At 58.1% G+C, this 26,005-nt stretch overlaps 8 protein-coding genes across 8 annotated transcripts; 4 read left to right on the plus strand and 4 right to left on the minus strand.

Moving 5' to 3' along the window:
* Nucleotides 1-395: 395 nt before the first annotated feature.
* Nucleotides 396-5,256, plus strand: K437DRAFT_263287 (uncharacterized protein; the record flags this gene model as incomplete). The annotated part of the gene is made up of 8 exons (XM_013387249.1): nucleotides 396-917; nucleotides 998-1,171; nucleotides 1,211-1,427; nucleotides 1,458-2,634; nucleotides 2,695-4,354; nucleotides 4,423-4,492; nucleotides 4,574-4,752; nucleotides 4,840-5,256. The coding sequence occupies 8 exons, from the start codon at nucleotides 396-398 to the stop codon at nucleotides 5,254-5,256; spliced, it is 4,416 nt and encodes a 1,471-aa protein (XP_013242703.1).
* A 694-nt stretch (nucleotides 5,257-5,950) lies between these two features.
* Nucleotides 5,951-7,035, plus strand: K437DRAFT_236630 (uncharacterized protein; the record flags this gene model as incomplete). Its single annotated transcript, XM_013387250.1, has 2 exons — nucleotides 5,951-6,184; nucleotides 6,255-7,035. 2 exons carry the CDS (start codon nucleotides 5,951-5,953, stop codon nucleotides 7,005-7,007), a joined length of 987 nt encoding a protein of 328 aa, XP_013242704.1. The 3' UTR covers nucleotides 7,008-7,035.
* A 65-nt stretch (nucleotides 7,036-7,100) lies between these two features.
* On the minus strand, nucleotides 7,101-12,004 carry K437DRAFT_236633 (uncharacterized protein; the record flags this gene model as incomplete). The annotated part of the gene is made up of 7 exons (XM_013387251.1): nucleotides 11,669-12,004; nucleotides 11,099-11,581; nucleotides 10,831-10,999; nucleotides 10,560-10,704; nucleotides 10,077-10,485; nucleotides 7,639-9,941; nucleotides 7,101-7,452 (listed from the first exon to the last, which is right to left on the minus strand). Coding segments are annotated over exons 1-7 (3,951 nt in total), but the record flags the coding sequence as incomplete, so codon positions are not given.
* Nucleotides 12,005-12,765: 761 nt separating this feature from the next.
* Nucleotides 12,766-17,077, plus strand: K437DRAFT_290983 (uncharacterized protein). The gene is made up of 3 exons (XM_013387252.1): nucleotides 12,766-14,199; nucleotides 14,283-16,466; nucleotides 16,567-17,077. The coding sequence occupies exons 1-3, from the start codon at nucleotides 12,928-12,930 to the stop codon at nucleotides 16,849-16,851; spliced, it is 3,741 nt and encodes a 1,246-aa protein (XP_013242706.1). The 5' UTR covers nucleotides 12,766-12,927; the 3' UTR covers nucleotides 16,852-17,077.
* A 1,529-nt stretch (nucleotides 17,078-18,606) lies between these two features.
* On the minus strand, nucleotides 18,607-21,380 carry K437DRAFT_274629 (uncharacterized protein). The gene is made up of 2 exons (XM_013387253.1): nucleotides 20,484-21,380; nucleotides 18,607-20,401 (listed from the first exon to the last, which is right to left on the minus strand). The coding sequence occupies exons 1-2, from the start codon at nucleotides 21,195-21,197 to the stop codon at nucleotides 18,692-18,694; spliced, it is 2,424 nt and encodes an 807-aa protein (XP_013242707.1). The 5' UTR covers nucleotides 21,198-21,380; the 3' UTR covers nucleotides 18,607-18,691.
* Nucleotides 21,381-21,731: 351 nt separating this feature from the next.
* Nucleotides 21,732-22,247, minus strand: K437DRAFT_257125 (uncharacterized protein). Its single transcript, XM_013387254.1, has one exon. It carries the CDS (start codon nucleotides 22,118-22,120, stop codon nucleotides 21,791-21,793), a length of 330 nt encoding a protein of 109 aa, XP_013242708.1. The 5' UTR covers nucleotides 22,121-22,247; the 3' UTR covers nucleotides 21,732-21,790.
* Nucleotides 22,248-22,310: 63 nt separating this feature from the next.
* On the plus strand, nucleotides 22,311-22,942 carry K437DRAFT_257126 (uncharacterized protein). Its single transcript, XM_013387255.1, has one exon. The coding sequence runs from the start codon at nucleotides 22,347-22,349 to the stop codon at nucleotides 22,791-22,793; it is 447 nt and encodes a 148-aa protein (XP_013242709.1). The 5' UTR covers nucleotides 22,311-22,346; the 3' UTR covers nucleotides 22,794-22,942.
* Nucleotides 22,943-23,018: 76 nt separating this feature from the next.
* On the minus strand, nucleotides 23,019-25,625 carry K437DRAFT_140166 (putative PTR2-Di-and tripeptide permease). The gene is made up of 5 exons (XM_013387256.1): nucleotides 25,505-25,625; nucleotides 24,646-25,421; nucleotides 23,920-24,570; nucleotides 23,781-23,837; nucleotides 23,019-23,714 (listed from the first exon to the last, which is right to left on the minus strand). The coding sequence occupies exons 1-5, from the start codon at nucleotides 25,509-25,511 to the stop codon at nucleotides 23,244-23,246; spliced, it is 1,962 nt and encodes a 653-aa protein (XP_013242710.1). The 5' UTR covers nucleotides 25,512-25,625; the 3' UTR covers nucleotides 23,019-23,243.
* Between the last annotated feature and the right edge of the window lie 380 nt (nucleotides 25,626-26,005).

A 26,005-nucleotide genomic window follows, 5' to 3' on the forward strand; every position in this document is an offset into this window, starting at 1 on the left:
AGCTCTGGAGAATCTAGGGCCTTTGAGCAGGTGACCATCGTCAAGAAGACTCATGCCGAATAACGTGAGCTTCGGCAGTGAGTCAAAAGTCACGTCACGTGACCCTGATGTAGTCACGTGCAGCGATGTGCCGTGTGAACCAGGGATGCGCGCAAGGAACAACGCAAGCTTTGCAGGCGGGAAAGGCACCCACAACGCCATTTCATGGATTGTCGCTCAACGTCCGCAGACGAGGTACAAAGCTGGCTTTCTCCCTGTGCAGGCACATAGCTGCTCTGGACGATGATAAGATCGAACGGCACACTGTTATCTCAAAATATTGACAACGTTCATGGGAGCACCAGTCTTCCAGAGAAATGCTTGCGTTTCCGTCCCTTCGACGGGAACCCTGGTCCATGTCTTTCGATCAAGCCCAAGCGAAACAATTGCACACCCAGTTACAGCTTGAGCATCACCCGCACGAAGATTTCAGCACTGGGACAACGCAGTCTCCTCGTCAAAGTGCTGTCTCCGCCAGCTCGACGGTAGCTGTGGCCAGGGCCCGTAGCCGTCGCTGGGTCAGCTCCCTGCTCGGCGTCAGCAATGCGCCACATCAGGATGAGCAACACCTTGCAGTCCCGTCGACCATTGGCAAGCGGATCCGTGCAGACTCCTCCCCATCTTATAGTACTATCAGCTTAATCGGTGAGCAACAAGGGAAGAGGAAGATTGGCAACGTACGCTCGCCGCACTTGAGGCCTGTATCTGCACTGGTCTTCTCTACGGGCAAAGATGCCTTTGCACAAGCTCCATCAGCCGTGCAGCCTGCGCTCGTGGCTCCAGAAGTTCCCCCTAAGGACATTGACGAAGAAGACGCTTCAAGGCTGAGTACAGCTCTGCTGGGTCCGGATGAGCTTGAAGCTCAAGTAGAGACACAGGTGAGTCAATTGCTTGGGGAATGGGTTGCCGCAGGACTGGCGATCCTCAATGACAGTGGTTATTGAACACGGATTCACAGATCAGGCAAGAATCATCTTCGGGCCTCATGAACAAAGAGGAGACGGCTGTTCTGACGATGCTCGATCAGATTTCTGGCATAGACGCAGCTACACCATTGCATTTTGTAGCCTCACCACAGTCACAGCCCAGCGGCCGTCCAGTCTCGTCCGCCAATGCTACCCCGCGCCCAGCTGTGCGTACTTTGTCACCTTTGCAAGTTCATACTTATCAGCACGCCAGAGCGGCAATCATCGGCGCACCGCCATGTTCCGCTCAGTTAACAGCTAGCGGCACGACAAGCTCTGGGGACACAGAAACATCTTCTAATGCAACCAGCTCGTCCGCCAGCTCGCTGTTCTCCCCAGCTCTGAAGCCTGCAACGCAGCTATCTGGACAACGGGCATGTCATCCTAGGGCTAGCAGTGGTTCGGGCTTCTTCTTCCCTAATCGTGCGTACCGCCGCTCGCGCGTGCATTTAGCGCTTAATGCGAAGATGGACACCAATGCGTTAGACCTACCCTCTCCCGGCCAAGTCACAGCGCTCACAACTCCAGGATTACCATCTAGCCCTGCTGGCAGCAGCATGAAGTCCTCTCATGGCCTGCCGATGAATTGGCCACGTGCGAAGGGCATGTACGGCTTGGCAATTCGCAATGAGAGCTCGCAAGACGATGGCCCAGATGACCCACTCGCTGCTCGATTGCGACCGTCAACAAGGAGGCATGCCACGCAGTACACGAATGCCACAAGCATCGAAAGTCAGTCGCCCGAATGGAGTAGCGAGGATCAACACAAGACGGATGAGAATCAGCCGCTCGAAGAAATCGACTCTGTCGTATCGGCAGCTGCGCCCGCCGAAAGCAGCGCGATATCGAGCATTTTTCGGGCGGCACACGCCCATTATGCACCAGCTGGGCTTCGAGCTTACACATCAGCCCCCCCTTCGCCAACCAAGAGCGCGAAAGAATTTCCCTCCTCCGTATCCGCAGCACAGCGTTCGGCCGTCGCATCGAGCTTGCAGCCCTCACCAGGCAAGACGCGCGAGCTGATCGACTTCTTTGACAATGGTCGCGCCTCTCCTGCACTGCCTTCCTCACCACAACGCTCAGCGCGATCCGTCCTTCTGTCACGCAGTCCCTCGCGCGTCAAAGCTCAACCTTGGTCAATGGCCATGGGCAGGCCTGATGTTTCAATCTGTCGTCACAACCGCTCCGCGCTTTCTGCCAGCAAATCGTTTACGGGTTCTGCTGTCTCCATCTTGCGAAGGACAGAGTACGGCAACCTGCCTCTGGATAATACTGGTGCACTGGCTCTCCTGCCTACACCCGCTTCCAACCCGCTGATGACAGGAAGTCTCAAATTTCTGGATCGGAACAGTACGGCAACAGTAGACCCTGATGGTCAAATGAAGCGATGGGTTCCTGCGTCTGTATGTCTCCTGCAGGAGGCAATCGCGGTCAGCTGGCTGCCGATCGGCGGTGGAAGGGAGAACGTTGCCATACATTTGCACGTCGCGAAGGATGTGCGCTCGCTTGCAAGTGCCGAGGTCGTGGGCGCAGAAACCTCGTACCCATTCGAAGTCGTCTTTGCCGATGGAGTGGAAATGCTCGCAGCTTCAGGACCTCTGGATCGTATTCGCTGGGTCACTGCGATTGAGTGAGTAGGCTTCTCTTGACAGGATCACTGTGTCGGCATCTGATCATGTTGGGTTCCTAGTGGTGTTCTGCGACAGAGGAAAGCGAGCATGCGGACTGCATCACATGTGCTCCAGCCTGCCGCGGATCTACCTGGTTCGCAGTTCCCGACATCCATCTCAGAACCTCTTCTACGCCCCGTCACAACTGCGCCGGTATCCGTCCAAGAGGATCACTCCATCCAGTCCATACCTCCGAATCTGAAGCGCTCGGCATCTCCAGCGCTGAAACGGATTGCATCGTCCCTCTTCCACCACGACGATTTCGTATCGGCCCCATCACAGGCTGGAAGCGTTCGCAGCGCAAGGAGCAGGCTCTGGGCTCACGGGCGATCCTTCTCCGAGCTGGCGCCGTCAGAGTCGGCGAGTCAGATTGAAGCTAAGGAATGGCATTCGGCTGTTACGCTCAATCCTCAAATGTCTCCTCAGAAAAGACCACTTCCCGAGCCTGAGACAGGCACAACTCTCATGAACGTCCCAATATGTCCCCAGCCACAGACGGCCCAAGCCCCGCGTCCTGCGTTCGTAGCGCTCACCGAAAGTATCGCGAGCGTCAACATGGAGGCGGAGGTGCGCGCGCGCCGCCGGCAGCTGAATTCTTCGCTTAACCCTCAGTTTCCTGAGAGCGCTGCGACAGGCTTTTACACAGCAGAAAAGGAGCTTCCTTCCCTTCCGAAGGCGAAACGCGCCCACTTTGGCGGTCAACTACCCGATGCGGAACATGTGCGCACGCAAGCGGAGCACGAGGCTTTTCCAGGCGCTTGGGCGCCAAGTGCAATGCACGCCATGCCTCAAAAGGCCAATCTGAATGAGGTTTCTCAGCGTCAAGAGCAGCGCCATCCGGATGTCAGTCGATACCTGGCAGATCTGAACGCCTGGCTTGATAAGGACCTTGCCAAGCGTGAGGAAAACTGGCAGGATGTCAGCGCCAGCATCGAACGCCTGAACCGTGACATCGCTGCGCTGAAAGAAGGTACCTCTGCACCACTGGTGTCCAAGGATCGCAAGATGGACAGGTCGAATAAGCTGCTACAGACGAAAGACCTCACAGAAGGCAAAGAAGAGGCCGATCAGGACGATCAGCTGCAGAAGAAGAATCCTCCAGGGCGTACAGAGTCTGCCAAGCTCATGTTCGGCCATGGCGGACAGTGGACGAATGCGCCCTGGCAAGAGCACTCATCCGCTGCGGTGACAGAGAATGAGGGTGCTGCCAAGCCAGATAGCAAGGATCGAGCGTTGCAGCCGACGCAAGCTCGGGTTATTGGCCAAAAACTTTCCATTTCGAAAGAAGTTGCGACCAGCACAGGCGATTCCAAAGCGCCTCTTGAGGATAGCGAAGCAGGCACCAGTCCTGAAAAGGGGTGCGAAACAGCGAAGGGTCCGGCCACGAAGCATGTGAAAAGCAGTGAATCCCACACTGACCCGAAAATGCCCGCTGTGGCAAAGCGAGAGACAGAGGCTAAAGACACAGCTGCTAATAGCGGCGTGAACGCGAAGTCGGCGGCTTCACTAGCCGCCATGGCCACGGCTTTGGAAGCCATTATGAGCGACATGGTCAAGAAGAAGGAGGAGAAAGCGAGGCGACGAGAGGAGAAAGCGAGTGCATATGCTGCGGTCCAGCGCCAGGCGCAGGAGACACGAGAACAGGAGAAACGTGCTTTGCTCAATGCTGTTGTGAGCCAGGTGAGTGGATCAATGCAAATGTTCATGATACCCAACTTCTAGACTGAACGCGCTGTACGCCCTACCAGCTGGCCGACTTCCAAGACCGAAATCTGACGGAGCAGGCTCACAAAGCACGGCAGATGGATCCCAAGAGCGGTGAGCGCGGAGTCCGATGCATTTGGGCCTGACCTTCGTCTGATACGCTTCGTGCATCTGCTATCCTTCGTCGCTTCGCAGCCATCGAGGCGCTAGTCGCGTCGCTGAACGCGGCCAAGCAGAGCGAGGCGGACGCGCTGGCGACGGCCGACAAGGCAATCAAAGACATGACGGCCGAGTTGCTGCGCAAGTCAGGCGAGCAGCATGTCAAGCTTGTCGCTGCCGTCAACTCGGCTGCGAGCGAGATGCTGCACCATCACGTGAGTTGCTACATGCGGGTTGTCTTGTTTCCTGGTGGATGGCTGACGGCGCCCGGTTCGTCCCCCTGCACAATTGGATCTGCGCAGGTCGCATCGCATGCTGAAGAGCTAAAGAAGGTGCTAGGACGAGATGTGCAGCGGATGTTTGAAGAGGTGGGCAGGATCCGCGAGACCAAGAGGGCGCTGGAGCATGAGATCGGCGAGCTGTTTGCGCTCAAGGCCAAGTACTTTGGCAGTTCAGTTTTCAAAGCTGCTCCCGCTGGTGCGAAATCGTTGCCTGCGCCCACACTTGGGTTTGGAAAGCATCTCGCGGCGCCAGCTTCAGGCCATGCCACTCCTGCTGCTCCAAAGCCGGCGGCAGTAGCAGCTGCATGGGCGAGTCGGAACACGCCGTCGCCGAGCAAAGCAACTGCGCCGCCAGCAGGTAGCCCGAATGCAAAAGCAAAGGCGCCAGCGACGGCATCTAGAAATATGGGGCCCCGTCCTTACTCCTATCATTGGTGACATGCCGGGCCCGATTGACTATCTATTCCTCCTGTGCACTGAACCGCCAGTCAGCGACGCGTTTTGTGTAAAAAAAACGCTTTCAGCTAATTTATTCAGACCCGTTGACTCGACGCGGCATTACGTAGCTGCGGCTAGTGATATTTTGGTGTGAGCATTGACTCGGTGCTTGTTGATGTGAGTGTTTTGTCGAGGCACCTGGGCCGCAGGAGTTCACATATCGGTGGATAGCGTGAGTCGCCGCGGATGCCGACATGTGCCCTTGTTATTGACCATCGCGATGTCCACTTCCAGCCTTTGGCTATGGAGTCCCGAGCCAACAATGCCTTATAGCTGACAATGTGACGGGACCCATCCCTAATTCCCGACACGTAACTCCTCTGTGCACCACAAGTACCTGCGCTGCTTCTTTTCTCTGGGATGTCGATAGGGGATGGAAATTGGAAGTCACCCGGGTTGGGTGGCAGGTGCCAGACTTTTCTATCGGCGACCTTTTGCTGGAGAAAAGACGCCGATGGCTGTCACGTCGCTCCTCTCCGCGACATCCGATGCGTCGCTCTCGTACGATAGCTGCAGCCTTTTCCCCTTGATCATTGAATAACACCGCCCATAAAACCCTTGCGGTGACATCGTCGTCCCAATCTTTGCCCCCTGCAAAAACTGAAGTCAAGCTCGTGCATCTCGCCTACACAAGATGATAGCGCACATCCTCGCCCCGATTGCCTCGCTCAACACCTACCTTCTCACCACGCAGCTGCACCCGACCCTTATCCCTTTCCCGCTGTTGCCATGCTTGCACGCTGCTCGCGTCAGCCTGGCCTTCCGCGGCATCGTCGCAGGGGCGCGTAAGCGGTACTCGCTTGCGAATGGAGGCAAAGAGGCGCCAAAAATGGGGCTGCTGCAGGACCTTGGCGGGTTCCTCATCATGGTACGTCGAATGGCCATCCCAAATAGCCCTTCAGAAGAATCAGAAACTGATGCCTCATTTGCTACGGCAGGCCTGGGGAGGAAGCTTTATCGTCTACTACCTTGTCCACGCCACGCCACCCCAACTGCTTTCCATCTACCCGCTGCTCAATTATCTTGGTGTCCATCTCTTGATCGGCTGTCTGCTTACAATGATCAAAGCGCCCTCAGCCGCCATGCTCGACACCGCACTACCGCTTCTAGACGGTGCGACACGCGCACATTCCATCGTAGTCGGGCTCTCCCTACCCTCTCTCGTCACGAAGTCCAGCGCTGTCTCCAACCCGGCCGCTGCGTTTGCATTGACGGAGTCGTGGACCTTCGCCCTCCTGCTGGGAACAATCTCCGCGAGCGGCGGCGGCCAACTAGCGGGCATGCTTGGCGTATTCAATCCGGATGGCTGGGCGCTAAGCGTGCCTCCGTTCTTGCGGGCACGCACGCTGATCGACTGCGTCGACATCTGGGCACCGCTTCTTGGCGCGATCGCCCACCAGACCTTCACGCTCGCCCATCCAGTCTACGTACCCGTTATGCAGTTCCTCAACGCTGGAAAGGCGCAACCGATGCTCTCGCCCACGGGCGCGAAAGCGCTAACCACCCTTGTCGTCGCTATTGCCTTCGCGTGGCGTGCGACCATGCTCCATTGGACGGGCGACAGCACCAGCAGTGTCTCAAAGGCTCCAGCAGCAGCCTTCAAGAGCAAGGTGCGAGTACCCGGGCAAACAGGAAAAGGCGCCAATGAGCGGACAGATGCCTGCCATCATGTAAGATCTGCCCTTACATAAGTACATGAATAGGAAATACAACACTCTCCCGTGCTAAGCAGGTATGACCCTTGCACCGCCCTGAGCGTTCCAATGCGCACCGGTAGGCATGTCGACCCAATATGTTGCGCGACTCCTGCGCGGGACAACGTCGACGCGGTCCGCCGCATTGTCCTGGAACGTTTCGCACGAAGGCACCGTCGCCGCTGGCCCTTGACCCTGGGCTTCCCAACGCGTGTGTCCATTCTCTTCTTTTGCTCCTAGAGCAGCAGCGGCAGGCAGAAGGCTGAGCTTCATCGCTTGCGCCTTGACGGTAACAGCCGGCAGCACCAGTGAGCCGTGGCGCAGCGGGATGAGCTGAATCTTGAACTCCTGCGCGGGAAGATCTTCGCGCGTTTGATCAAGCGACGACAGGTCAGCGGAGAGCTTGCCATGGTGCTCTCCACTGATGAGCCACGTGTCGTAGCTGCCGAGCACGTTGTACACCAGCTCGTACGACACCTGTTCCGCTTCCACCACCGATGGAGTGGGCAGCAATGGGGAACAACCTGCCTTCTCGTGCCGTGGCGATCGAGCGGGCACGTCGGTGATCTCAGATTGCGCGTCTTCAAAGTCGAGCTCTACCTCGCTCTCGGCGTACTCCGAGGAGCACGGGTTTACCGGAAGTTGCAGGCTATCACTGCCGGCAGCAAGCGAAGGTGCAGGAGGCTCCAGCGCAGTAGGCGGTGCTGGCGGTGCGCCCCATTTGAATGTTGTCTTGATGATGAGGGTCGCGTCGCGCGGCTGGCCCACTATGAACGGCATGGGCCCGTCGGATAGCTGGAGGCGGACCGAATTGACGATGCTCATCTGCGGCACATCGACTGGAATTGAAAGTGTCCGCCACGGAAGGTCTGCTGGCTCTGCTCCAGAGTTCAACGGAACATTCTCCAGAGCACGTGCAAGCGTTTGCCTGACAACATCGATAATCGACTGTCGCTCCTCGCTCTCCTCTGCCAGGCCCCAGCGCCCGCACGTGACGTTCCAGGCGTACTCGTTGAAGTCGTCGGCAAAAATCTCACCAGTGACGGCGAAGCGCACAACATCAAGACGCTCTTCGATGAGCCTGCCAAGCGCGCGTGTGAGACAATTTCGACGAGTTGACACCATTTTGTCTGACTGCGCATTAAGGATAGAGTCGAGAATCGAGAGGACGATGCCTCGGGCCTCCTCCACGAGCGTGCGATACCGCAGAATGAGACGCAAACCCTGACCGGGCTCGGGAGAAGCGGCTGCAGAGCGCGAAATCTTGAAGATGAACACAGCCGGCTGCTGCGGGGTCACAACTGAGTGATCAGAGGCGGTGGGTGCTTCGGCATCGAAGCCATCTGTCGAGCCCACCAGCTCGGCACTCTGAATGCGCAGTGTGCTGATGCCTCCAGAGCTGATAGAGAATTTTGAGAAAAGACTGCTGCCACGGAAGAAATCCTGCACATTGACGCCGAGCGGTAGAGCGATGCGAAGGTCGACACGCCGGCGAAAGTGCCGTGTGATCTCGGGTCGCTGCTGGGTGATGTAGTCGATAGTGATCGTCATTCGTAGAACTCCATCAGGCGAAGCCTCATGTAGGGGAACGAGGATGCGACCCGCAGATCCTTTCGCAATGCCGTGCACCTGAACCTTGTTCTGTCCTTCCACGACCGAAAGCGGAAGCGGCGCCGTTTGACCCTCAGAAAGCTCCGCTTCAAGCAGCCCAGCGAGCGGCGTCCCATCAAGGAGGCTCAAGCCGATGTCGGCCGTTTCCACGTGGTTGCGCCCGCTCTCTATGGTCAGCTCTGCGCAACGCCGTCGATCGAGGTCTACTTCGCGCGGTAATGCGATCGTCGCATACAATGCGTCCCCATCTTCTGGTATGTTCACGAGGTACGCAGCGCCGTGGTTGCTGGCTCCTGAGATGCCTGGCACGGGTGTGGACATTGCCGCCTTACCAAAGACTTCTTGGAAGATCAGCTTGGCAACGCGCACCTGGCTCACGTCGATCACGTAGCGGCCTGGCGGCGGACTGGGGCAAAAGAGCTCAATTCGGCTTCGACCTGGGTTGAGCATGATGGAGCCAGAGGAAAACCAGAGCTGGTCGCGTTTGGCACTGGTCAGGCACAATCGGACATCGTCCACGAGGACAGGCACAGTGACAAGAGACTCTATGGACACTTGCAGCGTGCTGCCGTCCTCATCTGGCATCTGCTCCGCCTGGCTGCTGACGGGACGGATGACAAATCCCGGGTATCCAGTGACAGGTTGCTCTTCTGCAAAGTGCTCTGCAGCCTGACGGATGCTCTGCCAAAGGTGCTCCTCTGATGCCCAGCGGAACGCCTGGCGCGAAATCGGCGTAAAAAGCAAGGGGGTGTGTTGGTCTTGCTGTTGCGACGTTGCGAGCGCCTTGGCCCGAAGCAGCATGACGGCAGACTTGGCCCACTGCTCGTCCTGAAGTTTTCCAAGCCTCTCGTGGCTCTCGAGCAGCATGACCAGCTGGTCCTCTTCGACCGAGTTCCAATTCTCCTCGCCATACGCGTCCGGCAAGGCGGTGAATGTCTCGTATGCGTTCGCGTAGCGCCCTCGCGCAAAGTTGAGGTGGCCGAGGATACTTTGGAGAAGGATCACGTTCTTCGACTTGCCCGCGGTCATCCACGCGGTCATCTCGCGCTCAGCGAGCGCAGTGTACTGCATGTCAAAGATGCCCTCGCTCTCCAGCGCCTTGCGCAGCTCGACGTTGGACACGCCGACTCCGCAGCCCTCATCGTCCTTCAGGCCAGGTGGCAGTGCGGGCAAGGGTTGGCGGCGCACCTCGTTCTCGGGCAGCGAGTCGCGGAACGGTGGCTGTCGCGGCAGCATCGACGCCCCGATTCCAAGCTTGTCGAGCTGCCGCCGCGCAATACCGATCAGCTCGGCTTTGGCAAGGTGGAAAGCGATGCTCAGCTGCGCGTCCGTAGGGACGGATGATGTGGCGCGCGCAGTGGCAGCGGCCAAATCAGCTTCGACGGACCCGGTGCTGATGGAGCCAAGGGGCGAGGGCGCGGCTCCTCCCACTGCGCCTGATGCTGCGCCTGCTACTCCCAAGCGCATCGTTGCGTCGCCCCGCTCGACAAGCCATTGGGAACACTGCTCGACGACCAGCAGGGCATTCGTGTAGACCCATGCGTCAATGTAGTTGAACGGCATACTCTGCCTGTACGCCAGCATGCGCCCGAGGCCAAGCAAGAAGGCTGCCGCCTGGCGCATGACGCCCGTCAAGCCGTGCGGCACACTTGCATCACTGAGCGCTACATGTGCGACCGGCGCAGCGGTCGACATGCGCGACAGGAGGGATGCCTGACGCGCAAAGATGTAGCAGCGGCAGTCGAACAGAGATATCTCGCCGCGCTGTAGCAGCTCGCGGTACGGCTTGCGGCTGGCGTCAAGGACAGAGGAAGAGTCGTCTCCTGCGGACAAACCGCCGAGATGCTGGAAATACGGGTGCGATCTCTCTGTCGAGGGAATAATGCAGCAGTCAACAAGTCAGCAAGGCTGCTCTCACTGACATCACTCTGAAGGCACTCACCTTGGACACTGCTGACAATCTCTTTGTCGACATAAGCATACTGGCTCCAAGCATCTTCCAGCAGTTGCAGACCTTCAAAGCTACGCGCGAGGAACTCCCTGGCGCTCGCCCACGCACAGAAATCCCACATGCCCAACGCAGCTGACACGCCAACGCCACCACCGGCTGCTTCGCCGCCAATCTGGCCTTTGCTCTTTTCATTCCCATTCTCGCCTGCTCCGCCCGCGTTGGCGCCGTTGCTAGCGAGAACGGTGCTGGCGAGTAAACGGGCTTTGGTGCTCTCAGCACGCGCGATCTCGGCCGTCTGTCTGCGCACGAATGTGTCGAGCGTGGCGCCGACGGAGCCCTTGATGCGGTTGAGCAGGTCGGCGAACATTGTCGGATCGACCGAGTGCCGCGGCCGCGCACCAGCCATTTGCTGTGGCTCTGCCTGCTGCTGCTGCTGCTGCTGCTGAGCGTACGAGGCGATGCTTGGTGGCAGCAGGGGTGGCAATCGCGTGAGGTGCACGATGCGGTCGCGCCGCCCTGCGCTGACGTTCGATGCGGACACCGTGCCGGGTGTTGGGGGCATGTTGAAGTCCTGTCGGAGCTTGTCGACAACACTGGCCATGCTCTTGGACAAGGAGGAGTAGAAGCGTCCGACTTTAGACGAAGAGGATGTGCCGCCCGGTGAGATCGAGCCGGAAGAGGGCGCCTCGCCAAGCGAGAGTGAGTGAGTGGACATAACCGTCTCGGTCGCGGCGCTAGCGCCGCTCCCTGCTGCATCCTGTGGAGAAATGAGGAGAATGAGGAATTCTGGCTCAATGTCATCTAAAGATGCTACATCGTCCACATCATCCTTGGTAGGCACCGGTGGACGCGCTTCCCCCGATGCGCCGGAGGATTTGGAGAGCAAGTCGATCTTCAATCCACCATTGCGGATCTGTTGAGGTGCCATCTCTAAGCCTTTGGAGGATCGGAGCGTCTGCAGCCATCGTTTGATGTCTTCCTTGACGATTGTGCGGTAGTGGTCCACGTCCTGACATTGCATGGCCCATTACGGCATGCAGTCAGCAAAGCGTGTTCATGACGCTATTGAAGGAATGCAGCACTGCGTGACACTCACATCACATACTAACAGGTAGAGGTGAAGGAACGGCCGATCGAGCATGGAGCTGGGCGGGATGAAAGCGTTGGCCTGAGCCTGTGCCGACATCAACTGCTTGTTAAGCTCGACCAGCTGAATGTCCAGGCTGGGAATCGTCCGCGGCGGCGATGGTAGTGCTGCGGCGGAGCTTGTCGACGTCGCATCTTGCAATGCTTGTGTCGTGGAAAGGACGGCGGGTCGGCGCCAGTGGAGGTTCCTCAGCGGGAACTGCGACCGAATCGAGTCGAGGACGTGAGCGCAAAAGGGACTGTGGAGCAGCTTTTCGCTAGCCGAGTAGGTGATCAGCAGTGGCTGCTGCTGGGGCTGCAGCTGCGGCCGCTGATGACCAGCTGAGCCGGCGCCACCTGTGCCTGCAGCTGCCAGTGCGCTGGACATGACCGCTGAGAGCGTCGTCAAAGCTGTGGCCGTATCTATCCGAAGCTGAGCGAGAGCCAATGGCGAGATCTCTAGTTGAACGGTCTTAAAGCCTCAGTCCGTCGAATCGCCTATTAACATATCCTTTCTCAGCCTTCCACAGCTTTGCTCTTCACTGCACGCGTAGGCTTGAGTGTCAAAGCGAAGATAGCTGGGAATCCTGCCACTGAGGGCGATGTCGGCAGGGGGGTTGGCTTGCTATGCCGGCTCGCGGATAGTGGAGACTCGAACAACGCGCACCAAGTGCGTTACACCGCCCGTCTACAACTGCGTCTCCGTCGCTCTCAGACTTTCAGTGTGCTTCGGCCTTTGGGTCGTTCAACAATGAGAGCGTGACATGAACAGCGCGGTGTAGTGGTATGTACAGGATGCAGTATGCGGATACCCGGTAGTCTCATAGGGCATCTGTTCTTGATATGGAGGAGAGTGGGCTCCTATGTGTGTGTGAATGCATATCAGCCACGAAAGTCAGAAACGTGACACTTCTGGTGTTAGGGTTGTTTACAGGGGCATTGCACCGAAAACAAGGACAGGACAATGCTTAGGTAAACATCCAACAATTTTTTTGATATTGCCCTCTCCACTTTTAGAACAGGCAGCAAAAAGGACATGTTGCATTTGTGCTCGCCAAATGCGTGGTGGTTCAGCGAAAGGTTCTTGGGGTACTTGGAGACCATCAGCCGCAGCAGCAAGCAGAGCATTGAATTGCATTGCATTTCATTTCATTTCATTGCAAAGGCTTGGAAACAGGCACGTATTTGTTTCGGCTTCGCATCGAAAGGGGCCTTCTTTGCCTAGCCGACATGGCGGCCACCGCAAAGTCACCACGCTACTTTGAGCAGCAGCCGTCGGAGGTCGAGGCGGTTGCATCTTCTCCAGCCAGCAAGAATGCGGGCACGTTCGGCTCGAACAATACGACCCTCTTCATCTCTGGCTTGCCCTTCACAGCAACTTCGACAGATCTGAGTACCTTGTTCAGCGACATTGGCCCGTTGCGAAAATGCTTTATTGTTACCGAGCCGCAGTCCAAGCGGTCCAAGGGTGTCGGATACGTGCAGTATGCCGTCAAGGAGGATGCAGAGCGCGCCTTGTCAGAAATGGACGGCCGAAAGGAAGGAGTCATGGACGGCTCTAGGGCCATTAGGGTCGAGTGGGCTAGGAACAGAGCGACGCTCAAGGAGAGGAGCGAGAAGAGGAAGAGAGACGGCGCGGCTGCACCGCAATCAGAGCAGCAGCTTGCAGCTGAAGAGACCGCCAGCGTCGAACCGCAAGATTCCAAAGTGCCAGCACATACACAATCCAAGCAGCAACAGCGACCAGCCAAGCGACCCCGTCCGAGCGCCGTACCCTCTGCGACGGCGGCAGACCCAAGCGCTGGCGGTGAAAAGAAAGCAGACGGCCGCGACCCGAACGCAAACCGCACACTTGTCCTGCGAGGCCTTAGCGCCTGCAAGCCAGCAGCCGATCAAAAGTCGCTCTACAAGCGCGTGCGCAAGATTGGACAGGTCGAGTCGGTCGTCTACCCCGTACCCTCCGAGGCAGGCGGCGCGTCAGGGGACAGCAACGACAACGGAAAGGGCAAGGGCAAGAAGGGCAGTGGTACAACTGCGTCTGATATGGATACGGACACGGCCTACGTCATTTTCCGTACACCCAATCACGCAGCAAGCGCTCTGCCGAACCTGCATAACCGCACGTTCAAAGCAGCCGTGCTGAAAGCGGACCTCAAGCGCACGTGGGACGGGCTGAGGCGGTTGGAGTCATCGCTGACGAACCCCGCGACGTTACAGCGCAGGCAAGAGACGATCGCCGCGATCGAGCGCGAGAGCCGCGCGCCGGCCATCGTGCGCGGCGTTCTGAGCAAGGTCGGTACCAAAGGTGCAAAGGTCGTCGTCAGCAGCGCCGGAAACCATGCGGTAAGGAACGCCGCGCATGTGACAGTGGCGCCACCGCCATGGAAGCTGAGCGCCGAGGTCGATGGCCGGCTCGCACTGGCTAGAGCCGGAGGCGGCGCAGTTGCTACTGGCAAGATCGAGAAGAAGAGCAGACTGATCGTACGCAATTTGCCGTTCGACGTGAGTGCCAGAAGCAATAGGAAGTGGAGGTTCACCTAAAAGTGTTCAATGGCTGAAACTCCTCTTACCTGTGACGAATACAGGTGACACCTGATGACCTGCGTGCCATCTTCCTGCCCTTCGGTCCGCTGTACAAGGTAGATATCCCCCAGACGGCAGCACCAGCGATCGATAGACGCCGAAAGAGCAAGGCAAAGCGTCAGGAGGATGCGGAGGAGGAAGAGCAAGAAGATGATGAAGCAAGCGATGATGACGAGGTCGAGATCGCGGTCAAGGACAACGAAGATGAAGGTAATACCGGAGATGCGAAAGCCCATGCAGAATCAGGTGACGAGGATACGGCAGGCAATGATCAGGGTAGTGATGACGAAGGCGACGACGAGAATGATGATGAGGAGTCAGAGGAGGGTCAAGATGACAACAGTGATGCTTCGCCAGAGGCACAAGGCGAGAAGGAGGAAATCAAAGACTGCGCAACAGCCAGTGACACTCCCACGCGCGGTCGTGGCTTCGCCTTCGTCTGGTTCGTGTCGTACTCGGATGCGTCGACCGCGCTCACGAGTGTGAATGGCATGTCCATCCAACACGGCGCGGCGGAGCGCCTGGCGTATAAGAGCGCGGTGCACTCGCGCGACAGGCGCCAGATCAAGGTCGTCTGGGACCGTGTCAAGCGTCTGGCGCAGCCCGCCAGAGTCGTCGCTGTCGACTGGGCGCTTGCGAAGGACGAGTGGCAGAAGAAGCAAGAAGAGGGAGAGGACAGCGCAAATGAGGCCGAGCCCGAGGCCGAGGCTGGCACAAAGGAGGAAGCGGGAGAGGAGGACAGTGATCTCGAACCCATGGCCGTAAATGACGGAGATGATGGCGACAAAGTGGAAGAAGGCCAACTAACTACGCTTCCTCAACCTGAAGAAGGCACAACCCTCTTCATCCGCAACCTCCCGTTCACCGCCTCTGAAGTGGAGCTCCGCGATCTTTTCCGTGCGTTCGGTAGCCTGCGCTATGCGCGCATCACAATGGACAAGGCAACAGGCAAGTCCAAGGGTAACGGTTTCGTGTGCTTTTGGAGCAAGGACAGTGCCGACAAGGTGCTGGATCAAGCTGAGCTCGTGCAGCGCGAGAGCGGCGCCTCAAGCATGACCGGCGCCAATGCCGTCGGCATGAAGACGGCAGTGACGGCCAACCCTTTTAGCATGACAGCAGCCTCGTCCGGCGCCACGCCCGCGACGAATCATTACTCGTCGCTGTTGACAGCAGACGTGTCGGCGCCGCTGGCTGCGAGCCTGTCGCTTCATGGCCGTCTGTTGTCGATTGCGCCTGCACTGAAGCGCGAAGACGCACAGGCGCGCGAGGCGAGTGCGATCGCAGCGCGCCAGAAGGGGGACAAGCGCAACACATGGCTGCTGCGCGAGGGTGTGCCGTTCCCTAACTCGCCGCTTGCCGGCCGGCTTGGGGGCTCGAGTGAAGGCGCGGGTGCAACCAAAGGCACGGCGGAGATCGACAAGCGCCTGCAAAGCTTCACAGTGCGGCGCAAGCAGCTCGAGACGAACGCAGCGCTGTTCGTGAGCAAGACCCGGCTGAGCGTGCGCAACCTGCCGTTGTTCGTGACAGACAAGGTTCTGAAGAAGCTGGCGCTGCACAGCGTCAAGGAATTCGGGCGTGAAGCCAAGGCGGGCGAGCGCGAGGACTTGAGTCGGGAGGAGCAAGTGGACTTGACACTTAGCGCCGCGCTGGAACACGGCAGCGAGAGCAAGCGCAACAAGTTCATCAAGGAGCGCCCAACGGCGGTGGTGCAGAGCAAAATTGTTAGACAGACGGACCGCCTGGACCCCATCCTCGGCAGCGTCGGCAGAAGCAGGGGATATGGCTTCTTGGAGATGCGCTCGTTCAAGGACGCACTCAAGGTCGTGAGGTGGGCCAATGCCAATAAAGACGTCACGAAGCTCTTCGTCGAGTGGCACCTGCAAGAACTGGAAGGTGCCGTCAAGGTCCTCCGCAAAGACATTGCTAGCGGCGCAGAGAAGAAGGAAAGTGGCAAAGGTGCTGCTGCTCCCGCAGGCCTCAGTGCCAAGGAAGACAATGAGTCACGGCTCAAGCGGTTACTAAAGCGCATCGCCGACATCAAAGAGACAGGCAACAAAGGCTTGGACAAGGGTGAACGTGGTGGGCTCATCATGATCGAATTCTCCATCGAGAACGTCACCATCACGCGCAAACGTCAGGAACGCGCGGACCACCAGAAGAGTGCAGCCTCCAAGCGCAAGGAGAGGGTAGGTGTTCAGGTATGCGGAGGGACATTTGCATCGACTGTGATGTGCTGACTTCAACTTGTCCCCTTCTTCCCTTCCCCTCATTCCCTGCGCTACCCAGGACGGTGATGCTGACCAGGAGGAAGACGAAGCAGCAACCCACCGGGGCCCCTCGACGAGCAAGAGCGACGGCAAGCGACGCGAGAACTGGAACAAGAAGACGACGTCATCCTCCGGCTCATTCGCTGACGTGAAGCACCTAAGGAAGAAGGCTGACGGAAGGATCAAGGAGGAGAAGGGTAAAACGAGCACCCAAAAGCATGCTGCCGCCGCCGGCTCTTCCTCCTCGCTCGGACGGATCCTTGGCAAAAAGCGCAAGGAGAGGAAGTTCAAAGGCGCCAAGTGAGCATGGCAAGGCCGCATGTCGTGTCCTGGCCACGCTTTCGATCCGCTTGAAAGGGCAAGAAGTGAGGTTCGCGATTCGCACGCCGTCCGCCCCCACTCGATGCCTAAGGAACTCGATCCAATGTCGCAAGATCGAGCACTTGTGAGGCACACAGCAGGGTTGAGCACCTCGCAAACGCTGTAGTATATCACGCACATCAACATGCAATTGGCAGGAAGCATTGTACATTACATTGTCGTCCAGATAGACAACGCAGTAACAATCCAGCAAGCGCATCTGCCGGCACACTGTTCATCAGACCCTGAAAACGATCAGGCGCAGTGCAACGCCCGAAGTGCATTGCGAGGTACGGTAGCTTTTTGAGTATGGGATGATGTCAAGACTGGGGCAGGAAAGAAAGGCTCGCCTCATCGAGTCAGGCTTTGAATGACGCTTGTGGGACGGAGAATATACAAGGCGATGGATGGATGGATAGATGGGTGCATTAAGCGATCAAGCTTAGCAACCGTCAGGGCAGTCTGCTCGCTCGTTTGAGCCTTCCATCTTGCAATGCTTTCCTCCTGTTTCACTAGAGGGGCTGAGCCTCTCCGCATTCGCATTCGCAGACGAGCGCCAAGCCACCAAGGCTAGCGAGGCTTGAGGGCATTTCGCAGCTGCCTATCGCATCAAGGTCCCTCGTAGAGTGAATGATTCTGCAAAACGGTGCTGAGTCGTTCAGAGCGGTGGTGGGGTCATGGCTGTAGAGTGCGCGGTGAGCCTGCTTTCGGAGAGGCGAGTGTTTAGGGTTGTGCACGACAATGGGCTAGTCGGAAGTTGGGTCCTGGAATGCGGAATACGGAATGCGGGACTTGACTGCAGACCTCAGCATTTCGTGGACGAAGCGATCATATGGATTTGGGTCATATGCATAGATAGATGCAGTAATCCGGAGCAATCATTGTAATGGATAGCAGCCAGTACACATTCGACGCATAGCACTGAGTAATGGACGGACCTACTCGCATACCCCGCATTGCAGCTACAGTGTCACCTGTTGACCGCAAGCATAGCCGCCTTGCCATTGCCCCGCCAACGCACCATGTCGGGCAGCAGCGTCGGGCGAGATCCTGAAAACCCGGACCGGCCACCGATTTGCCGAGCAGCAGCAGCATCATGACCAACTGCACCAACATCATTACTTCCCAGGCTCACTATTAGGGGCTGCAGCCGGAGCCGGGCGCAGCACAGCTCCCTGTGAGGCTTTACGGCTCGCGCGCCTCGTCGTTAGTCTCATTTTCGATGCCTTGGGCGGCGCTGGTAGACCCGCGGAGAAAGCGCGTGCAGCTCCCCCCCCCCCTCCTCGATCCGTGCGGGAAGGCGTCGATGCTCACCATTCGCACCCAACTCACAGGGCTGCATCATGTGTACCTGACACGTTCGCAGAGCGGGCAGGAGCTGGCTGGAGGGAGCACGCTTATTGGTTTGCCAACTGGTTCGCTGGCTGGCATCTTATGTTCATACTTGTCTCGCATGCAACGAAAACGACCCTACCAGATCCAGAAATGACTCAGGACGAGGAATATGAGATCGGCGGAAGACCTTTCTGTCTGGTTGGTGGCCTATCACCTTGAGAACTCGTAGTGAAAGGTGGGTTTTCGCCAGGACGTCAATCCTCTCCTTCCCTTATCGCAGGCGGTCTAGCTTTAGATTTAACGGGCTCCCGCGCGTAAATGAAAGTCGAAAGCGTGAGATCGCCTGTCATAGCTTAGATTGCCTCCCCTCGGTTGGATTTTCATAACAGACGGGGGATCATGATTATGACTCGCATTACACTGTGACCAAGAGGCGTGAGTCCCTCCTGTCATTGCCCCTCATCGTCATCATCTTCACTCCCCTGGCCATCCTCTTCATCCTCGCCGTTCTCATCGTCAGATTCGCACACAAACTTCTCATTCTTGCTGCTCGTATCAGCGGGGACACGGCAGCCTGGTCCGACATCGCAGTCCTTAAGTGTGACGCGCTCACCGACTTTACTCCCCGGCGCCAGGAGCGTGTTTTCCAGCTTGGCGCCCTCGCCGACGAAGCAGCCGTCCATGATGACACAGCCCTGCAGCCGGCACGCGCGCCCAATCCAGCACGAGCGCCCGATCACGCTCTTTTTTACCGTGGTTCGTTCGCCTAGGCGCGTTTGAGCGCCGATCAGGCTGTCCGCGGAGATTTGCGCACTGGCAGCTGTGCTCGACGCTGTTGCTGTCATTGAGGTTATTGCTGCTGTGGCTGGGAGTGACATTGTTGATGACGGCACGGCCGCGGGTGGGGCTCCAGTGGATGACGTGTTGTTATTTCCGCCTGCCTCGTATGAGCCAGCCTTGGCAGACACAGGCGCAGACGCAGAGACAGCAGGCAAAGGCGGCACACCTGCACTCCCGCTTGCACTTGAATTTCCCGCGGCAGAGGCAGCGGCGAGAAGTTTGAGCACGTATCGATTGCTTTCAATGTACGTCGGAAGCGTGTTCGCGCGCGCAATGAAGCGGCCGCCTGCTGCCTCGTCATGCTGCTCTGCTCTTGCCGCCGCTGCTGCATCCGCGCCCTTCTGCTTGTCAGCGGAGTTGGTGGCGCCGGACCCAGCAGGGGCATCGGCAGTGCCGGCGTGAGATGCGCCACGGGGCCGCAAGCGTGCGATTAGCGCTACGCAGCGGACCGGGTTCACCTTCCCTGCTCCCTCGACAGGCTGATTCTTGTCGCCATCCTGCGTCTGCGGCGTGAGGTAGGGGGGAGGCACTGGTAGATTGCGCGTGTTGGTGCTTTTGAGGAACGCGGCGAGCATACTGCTTCCGGCTTGGTCCTCTGCGTCTGCGTCTGCATCGGCGTCGGGGCGTGTATGCTGCCGCGCCCCATCAGTACCCCCTTGTCTGCCGCTTACGTTGGCTGAGGCGTATGCCACGCTTCCTTCAGCGCTGGCCGCCCCCGCCGCCTCGGCACCGGGGGCCGTCCAGCCGATCTTCTCGAGCAGGCCATTCTGCCAGCTACATTTGGCCGCGGTGGGCAGGACATGCTCGCGGAGACTCGTGAGGCGGAGCGACCAGCGCTGCAAGAGCGGCGCGAGCAGCGGCATGCTGAGGACGTACGCGTGAGCGTCGAGCAGGTGCGTCGCAAGCGTCGTGCGTGGGTGCGACCAGAGCAGTGACATGCGCACGTCCATATCGTCATCGTCGGATGAGAACGTCTCCTCATCGCGATGCAGGAGCAGCGAGTGTAAAGAGTGCGGGAGGGGCGTCGCCGCACTGCCGCCAGTGCTGCTACTACCTGACGGCCATTGCACCTGCGTGGCAGCGCCTCCAACCCCACCTGATGGTATCAATTCGGTGCTGGCGTACGCAAAGAGCGCGCGAGGCGGCGCCTCTTTCTCGCGCTCGCGGCCGGTCCCTTCGCCTGCACCGCGCTCGTACAGCAGAGCGGTGATCGCCGGTGGGGAGGCGTGCGGGAAGCTGGCCTGCAGGTGCGCGGTGAGTAGCGCAGCGAGCGGGAAGGCTGGGCTGACCAAGTCACACGGCAGGATCAGCGGGTTAGACTGTTGGCAGCGGGGACGTGCTCAATGGTCAGCACATTTGGCAGAAGGCGACCGAGAAAGATTTTTCCGTCAGGTGACGCACCTGTACTCTCCCAAGCTGCCAGAGCCATAGCAAGAGCTGTGCGGTACCCATGCGCGAGCCCGGACCGCTCCCAAAAGCGGACGCTTCGTTTTCAGCCCCTCGCCCTCCCGCGCTTTTCATTCCTCTAGCTGCTCCTCCAGCTGCTGCTGCCGCCGCTGTCGATGTGCCGTCGCCTTCAGAGGCGGAAGGCCCAGCAGCACCGCCGCCGTGGTCGTGTGGCCCGAGCGGGAAGAGTTCCACGCGAAAGGCAGATGCGTCTGCGTTTGCTGTTGACAAGCCTGTGCTAGACGATGTAGATTGCAAAGCACTCCACTCGCGCACGACGATATTGACTCTTCCGCTCGCATTACCATGTTGGTGATGCGATTGCTGCGGGTGCGAAGGCAGCTGCAGCGAACACGTCCTCAGTGTCGCAACGATAGCCGCTTGTGACTCGCGCGCGGCAACGACGATCGCATGGTCTATGCCAGCCGTGCACAGCAGCTGTAGCGGGTACGCCAGCAGCGGCCGGTTCGCGATCGGTAGCAACGCCTTGATCCCTGCTGCTTCCGCTGCTGAGGGCGAAGAAGAGGAGGACGCATGTACTTGCGTGAGCGCCTGCTGCGGGTCGCAGAGCGGGTACAGATTTGCACCGGGCCCGCAGAAAATGATGGGCGTGAACGGCAAGGGAGCAGCTGACGCAGCGGCTGCTGAAGGAGCGCTGGCAGGCGGCATGGTGATCACTTGATTGGCTCGACTCTGCAACCGGATCAGGCTCGGAAGCAAGGGGATGGGTCTATGCACCACGTCAAGACGTACAAACGCACGCCGTGGGAAGGTAGCTACAAGCACAACGCGGGAATACGCTGCTGCTGCTACCTGCCTGCAGGCTCTATCCTGGCCATATGCATATACTCGTATGTACAGCGAACGAGGCGAACTGGGCACGTTGGAAGCACAGCAAAGCGTCCTTTAAAGTTTGGAGATCGTGACTTTTGGCAAAATACACATTCCGAGTTCCGGACTACCGGAAAAGCGGCTTTAAATGCCAAATTCGAGCTGTCCTCACCGTGACTTTTGGCGTGTCTTTGGGGAAATCACGGTATTCTTCCTTAGTAACTTGGGTGAGTTGAATCCACCGTACGACTGCGCCAAGGCACAAGTAGGGTTATTCCATCGCTGGCATCCATTCGCTTCCTACCGTTGGCGCAACCTCAAAGATCTCTTGAGGTTCAACGAAGTTCACGTTGAAGAGGTTGCATGGTTAGGTGATCCCCAGTGAGAATTAGCCGCATTTATCGTGGACGCTGATCTGCTCTCAGTGCCAATTAACTTGGACATATAAAAGCACTCAGACCTGTGCAGTCGGGACGACCGAGTTTTGCAATTTTAACCCTTGAGACGAGGGTTCCGACGACGCAGTAAGATACCCCATCAACATGTAAGATCTCGTCTTTGTTTCTAAACCCATCAACAGCCTCAACAAGTAATGCTTCATATTCGAACGTCGGCAGAGGCCCAGCCTCGGCAAGAGTTCTATATGGGACAAGCTTACTCTTGAAGGTACCTGCACATGACGCAGTAGCGTCGGCAGCGCGGACGCGATGGGGCGAAGCGCAGCGAAGCGGCACAGCCCATGGCACACTATCGAACTTCATGAAAGGCTCCAAAGCAGAGTGAAGCTGCAGTGGCTGCGCATGAAATCTAGCACCCCGACGATATATAAGGAGCTGCGCACAGCGCCCCCTGAGTCCGTGTAACGTAGAGAAAGTAAAAATGGGTGGTCATCTTACCTTGATCCACCGGCGCCCCTTTACATGAGGTTATGTGTCCAACCCATTAGCCTGAAGAAAACACTCAGGAGACTTGACGCAAAGGACCAAGATGTCAGCAAATGCGACTTCGCCATGGGCCACGGCCAGCATCGAGAAACTGTACGGCGGTAATCGCGACTTGTGGGCTTTCAAAGTCCGAATTCTGATTACGACCGGCCAGTGGGGCTACGTGACCGGGATGGTCAGTAAGCCCCTGATCGAAGACGGCGCCGTCACTGAATATGGGTGCAGACAGGAGGAGGCCTTGGCGACACTGACGCTTGGCATTGATGACAAGATCGCCGGCTCAATCCGCATGGTGAAGGCAGCTAAAGAGCTATGGACCACGTTAGAAGCAGAGTACCAGCCGAAGAAGGGAGTCGCCCTCTTTCTCCCCAAGAGAGACTTTTGGACCGTCAAGAAGTTTATCTTGACTGTTGAAGCCAATTCCCAGTATAAAAAATGCTTCCTAACAGAACACCCAGAATCTCTCCGTGGGTCCGCCGTGCGCTGCTAACAAGTGATTTGGTGGATCTCCAGACTGAAGGCGAGAAACAAAGCGCTGTCTGGTGGACATCATGGCCAATAGCGCCAAAAGGCTTTGAAATGTGCAAGGTGCATGCCAGAGGAAAAAGACAGCCAATCATCGAGGATGCCATATGCAAGGTGAGGGTGACAGTACATACGAGCGCATGACAATACAGAAAGGGGGGCAATGGCAAGAAAAGGGGGTAACGGTGACAGCGCGCGAACTGGGCGTCCATCGCAGGGTAGCAAAACAAGAGCAGGGTGATTGATGCACGGTATGCATGAGAAAGCAAAGATGACAAGAAGTGGATGCAATACCTCCTTCCCACTTGAACCCTTCCCAAGAAGCGATTTGGTCTATAAAAGAAGCTTGCTCGACAGAAGGAAAAAGAAAGGGCGAGCGGGCCCTACTTCGCATGTTCCCTATTTTTTCAAGTAATTAACCATACTTCTCGTCGAACGAGTTGGTCGCGGCTGTAGCATTGCCGACAGCGTCCTGCTTGCCGTACACTCCTTCGTCAAGGTTGTTCAGAGCGTCTTCCTCCTTATCGAGATTGTGGAAGAAGAACCAGAAAAGGCAGCCCCCGACGAAAGCCAGGCCGGCAAAGACGCCGTAGTTGATCACCAGGTTCGGGTCACCGGCGAGCTCGACGAACGCAAAACCGAGCGCGTTGGCGAGTGCCGTCTGAAACAGGTACAGCGACATGACGAGCGACTTCATGTTGCCGGGTGCCTTGGTGAACGCGTACTCGAGACCGGTAATCGATGTAAAGATCTCCGACAACGCGATAAGCGCGTAGCAGCCCGACTGGATCCACATGCTCATCGGCGCCGGGGGGCACTGGATGCTCGTGCCAGGGAGGTTTCCTGACGTGTCCGTGCCGCAGGGGCTCTTGACGTAGATGTAGTGCTGCAAGCGTGCAACAGGCCGATCAGCACGCATCCTGTACGACCAGACACGATCGGGACTACTCACCTGCACGACGGCAGCCCAGACCATCGCGAATGAGGCGCAGAAGAAACCGGCGCAGATCTATGAGAGTGCGGCAAGCAAAAGGAGGCGGGATGAGCACACATGCGCTACAATCAAAAGACACGCCGCGCACGCTACTTACGCGCTTGAGCGGGCTGAAGTTAAAGCCGAAGCGGCGCAGGAGCGGGTAGACGATCCAGTCAAGGAAGGGAACGAGAACAATGATGAAGAGCGGATCGAGTTGCGCGGTGATCTCATTGGGCACGCCATTCTTGACCATCACGCCAGCTTGACTGGTAAGGTTGTCTGCACGGAAGAACATGATACAGAATAAAGGGAGAAGAATCAGCGACAGTACACTCGACCGTAGAGCATTCCGCATCATGCTTTGCGACGCACTGTTGATCTGGTTGTAGCAGAGCCAGTAGAGCGGGTAAAGGCCAAAGACGGCGCACGCCTTGAAGCCACGGCGGACCTCCATGACCCACTGGTCGTCGAAGGTCATCCACTTAGGTCTGTCCTCGGCGGCAAAGCTGCTTGGTAAGACGTTGGTCCAGAAGTCGTCGGCGCGGGGGTTGAAACTCCAGCCGCGACGGCGTATCGCGAAGCGCAGTAGGCGCAGCGCGTTCGCCAGCACTGAACCCGAGGGTGGCGAGCGCACATAGCGGTTCCGCCCAAAGTATAGCACGGGGATGCACAGCAAGAAGACAACCGTCGGCAGCGTGAAGGCAAGCCAGTAGCCAACGTATTTGGCACTGAACGACATGCCGACCTGGCCCAGGACGGCGCCAATCTGCAAGACGAAAAGCAAAGGGCGGAAATAGGGGTTAGTGCGTGTTCTGGCCTGTCGGGTCTCCTGTCCACTCACGTTGATGGCAAGGTAAAAGTACATAAATAGCCGCGAAATGGTGAGCGTGGGGTCGACGATGACGCGCTCGCCGGAATTGGTGACGCGCACGATCTGCTTCTGCCCGGCGACCTGCTCGGCGATGAGAGGGGCGACGTTGGACTTGAAGAAGCCGGTGCCGAAGCCCATGACGATGACGCTGATGACAAAGCAGGCCAGTGCGCCGTCCGGGTTATCCATGACATGGGGAATGCCGTTGATGATGAGCATGATGTGTCCGATTGACGCGATGGCGACGGCGATGCAGATTGTCTTGAATCGGCCCCAGTGCGCGTCGGCGAGGTAGGCGCCGAGGAGCGGCGTGCAGTACACCCAGAACGAGTTGAACGTTGTCAGCCCCGTCGCGACCTTCTGGCCCATGCCGAGCGCGCCAGCGTTGCCCTCATGGCTGCGGTTGGCGCCAGTGAGGCCGCCATAGTCGTATGATGGGCGCGGACGCTGAATGTAATTTTGGAAAACCTGCGTGCAGCCGTAGTATGAGAAGCGCTCTGCTAGCTCGCAGAATGCGACCCAGAACGCCATCCAGGGCAGAGCGGCGGGTACGCGGCGGAGCGTGCGGCGCTCATCCTCGGTTGGGTAGACCAGCCCGTTGTCTGACAGATGCAACCCCTCGATCTTGCTTGGCACAGTGAGCGGGCGGCCGATGGCCGCCTCAGGGTGCTTGGCGCCGTCTGCCTGAGCATTGTGGATGACGGCCTCACCGGCGGCGGCGTACTCGACCGTGTCTGCGTTTGCGTCTGTTGCGGATGGAAAAGGAGAAAGCGATGGTACTCGGTCAGGGCAGCTGGACGATCCGGTCATTGAACCTCGCCGCACTCACCCGACATGATGGTTTTAGTTGTCCTTTGCTACTCGGCGCTGCTCCTTCTTTTGTTCCTTCTGATGTGGCTAGGAGAAGGAAGGCCGGGGATCTGCACAGCAAAGCAGGATGGACGAGGGTGGGGGCTGGAAGCAGGGACGGGTAGTGATGGAGGTAAATATAAATGCGACGTAGAAGATTGCGCACTCCACTATCAGTTGATCCTCATCCTCATTGTTCGCTAGCCCTGCCTTGACATGCTCTCTCGTCTCCTCTGCTCTCGTGCCCCCGTTACTCTGCCGCCCCTGCTGAGTGTCCACGAGACTCGACCACAGCACATGGCTGCTCGCGCGCGGGCAGGTCCCCAGATTGTAGTCGCTGCCACCTACCCAGCAATCAGGGACAGAGCATAATAGAGCGGCCTGCTGCCAGTCGAAGTGGGTGGTGCCACATGCACGGGTCCTCCTCTGCCCCTCTGGCTTCTGGAGAAGACGGTCTGAAACGAATTTAAACCGATAGCGT

This window comes from Tilletiaria anomala (genome assembly GCF_000711695.1).
Source record: "Tilletiaria anomala UBC 951 chromosome Unknown K437scaffold_53, whole genome shotgun sequence".
NCBI classification, from domain to species: domain Eukaryota; kingdom Fungi; phylum Basidiomycota; class Exobasidiomycetes; order Georgefischeriales; family Tilletiariaceae; genus Tilletiaria; species Tilletiaria anomala.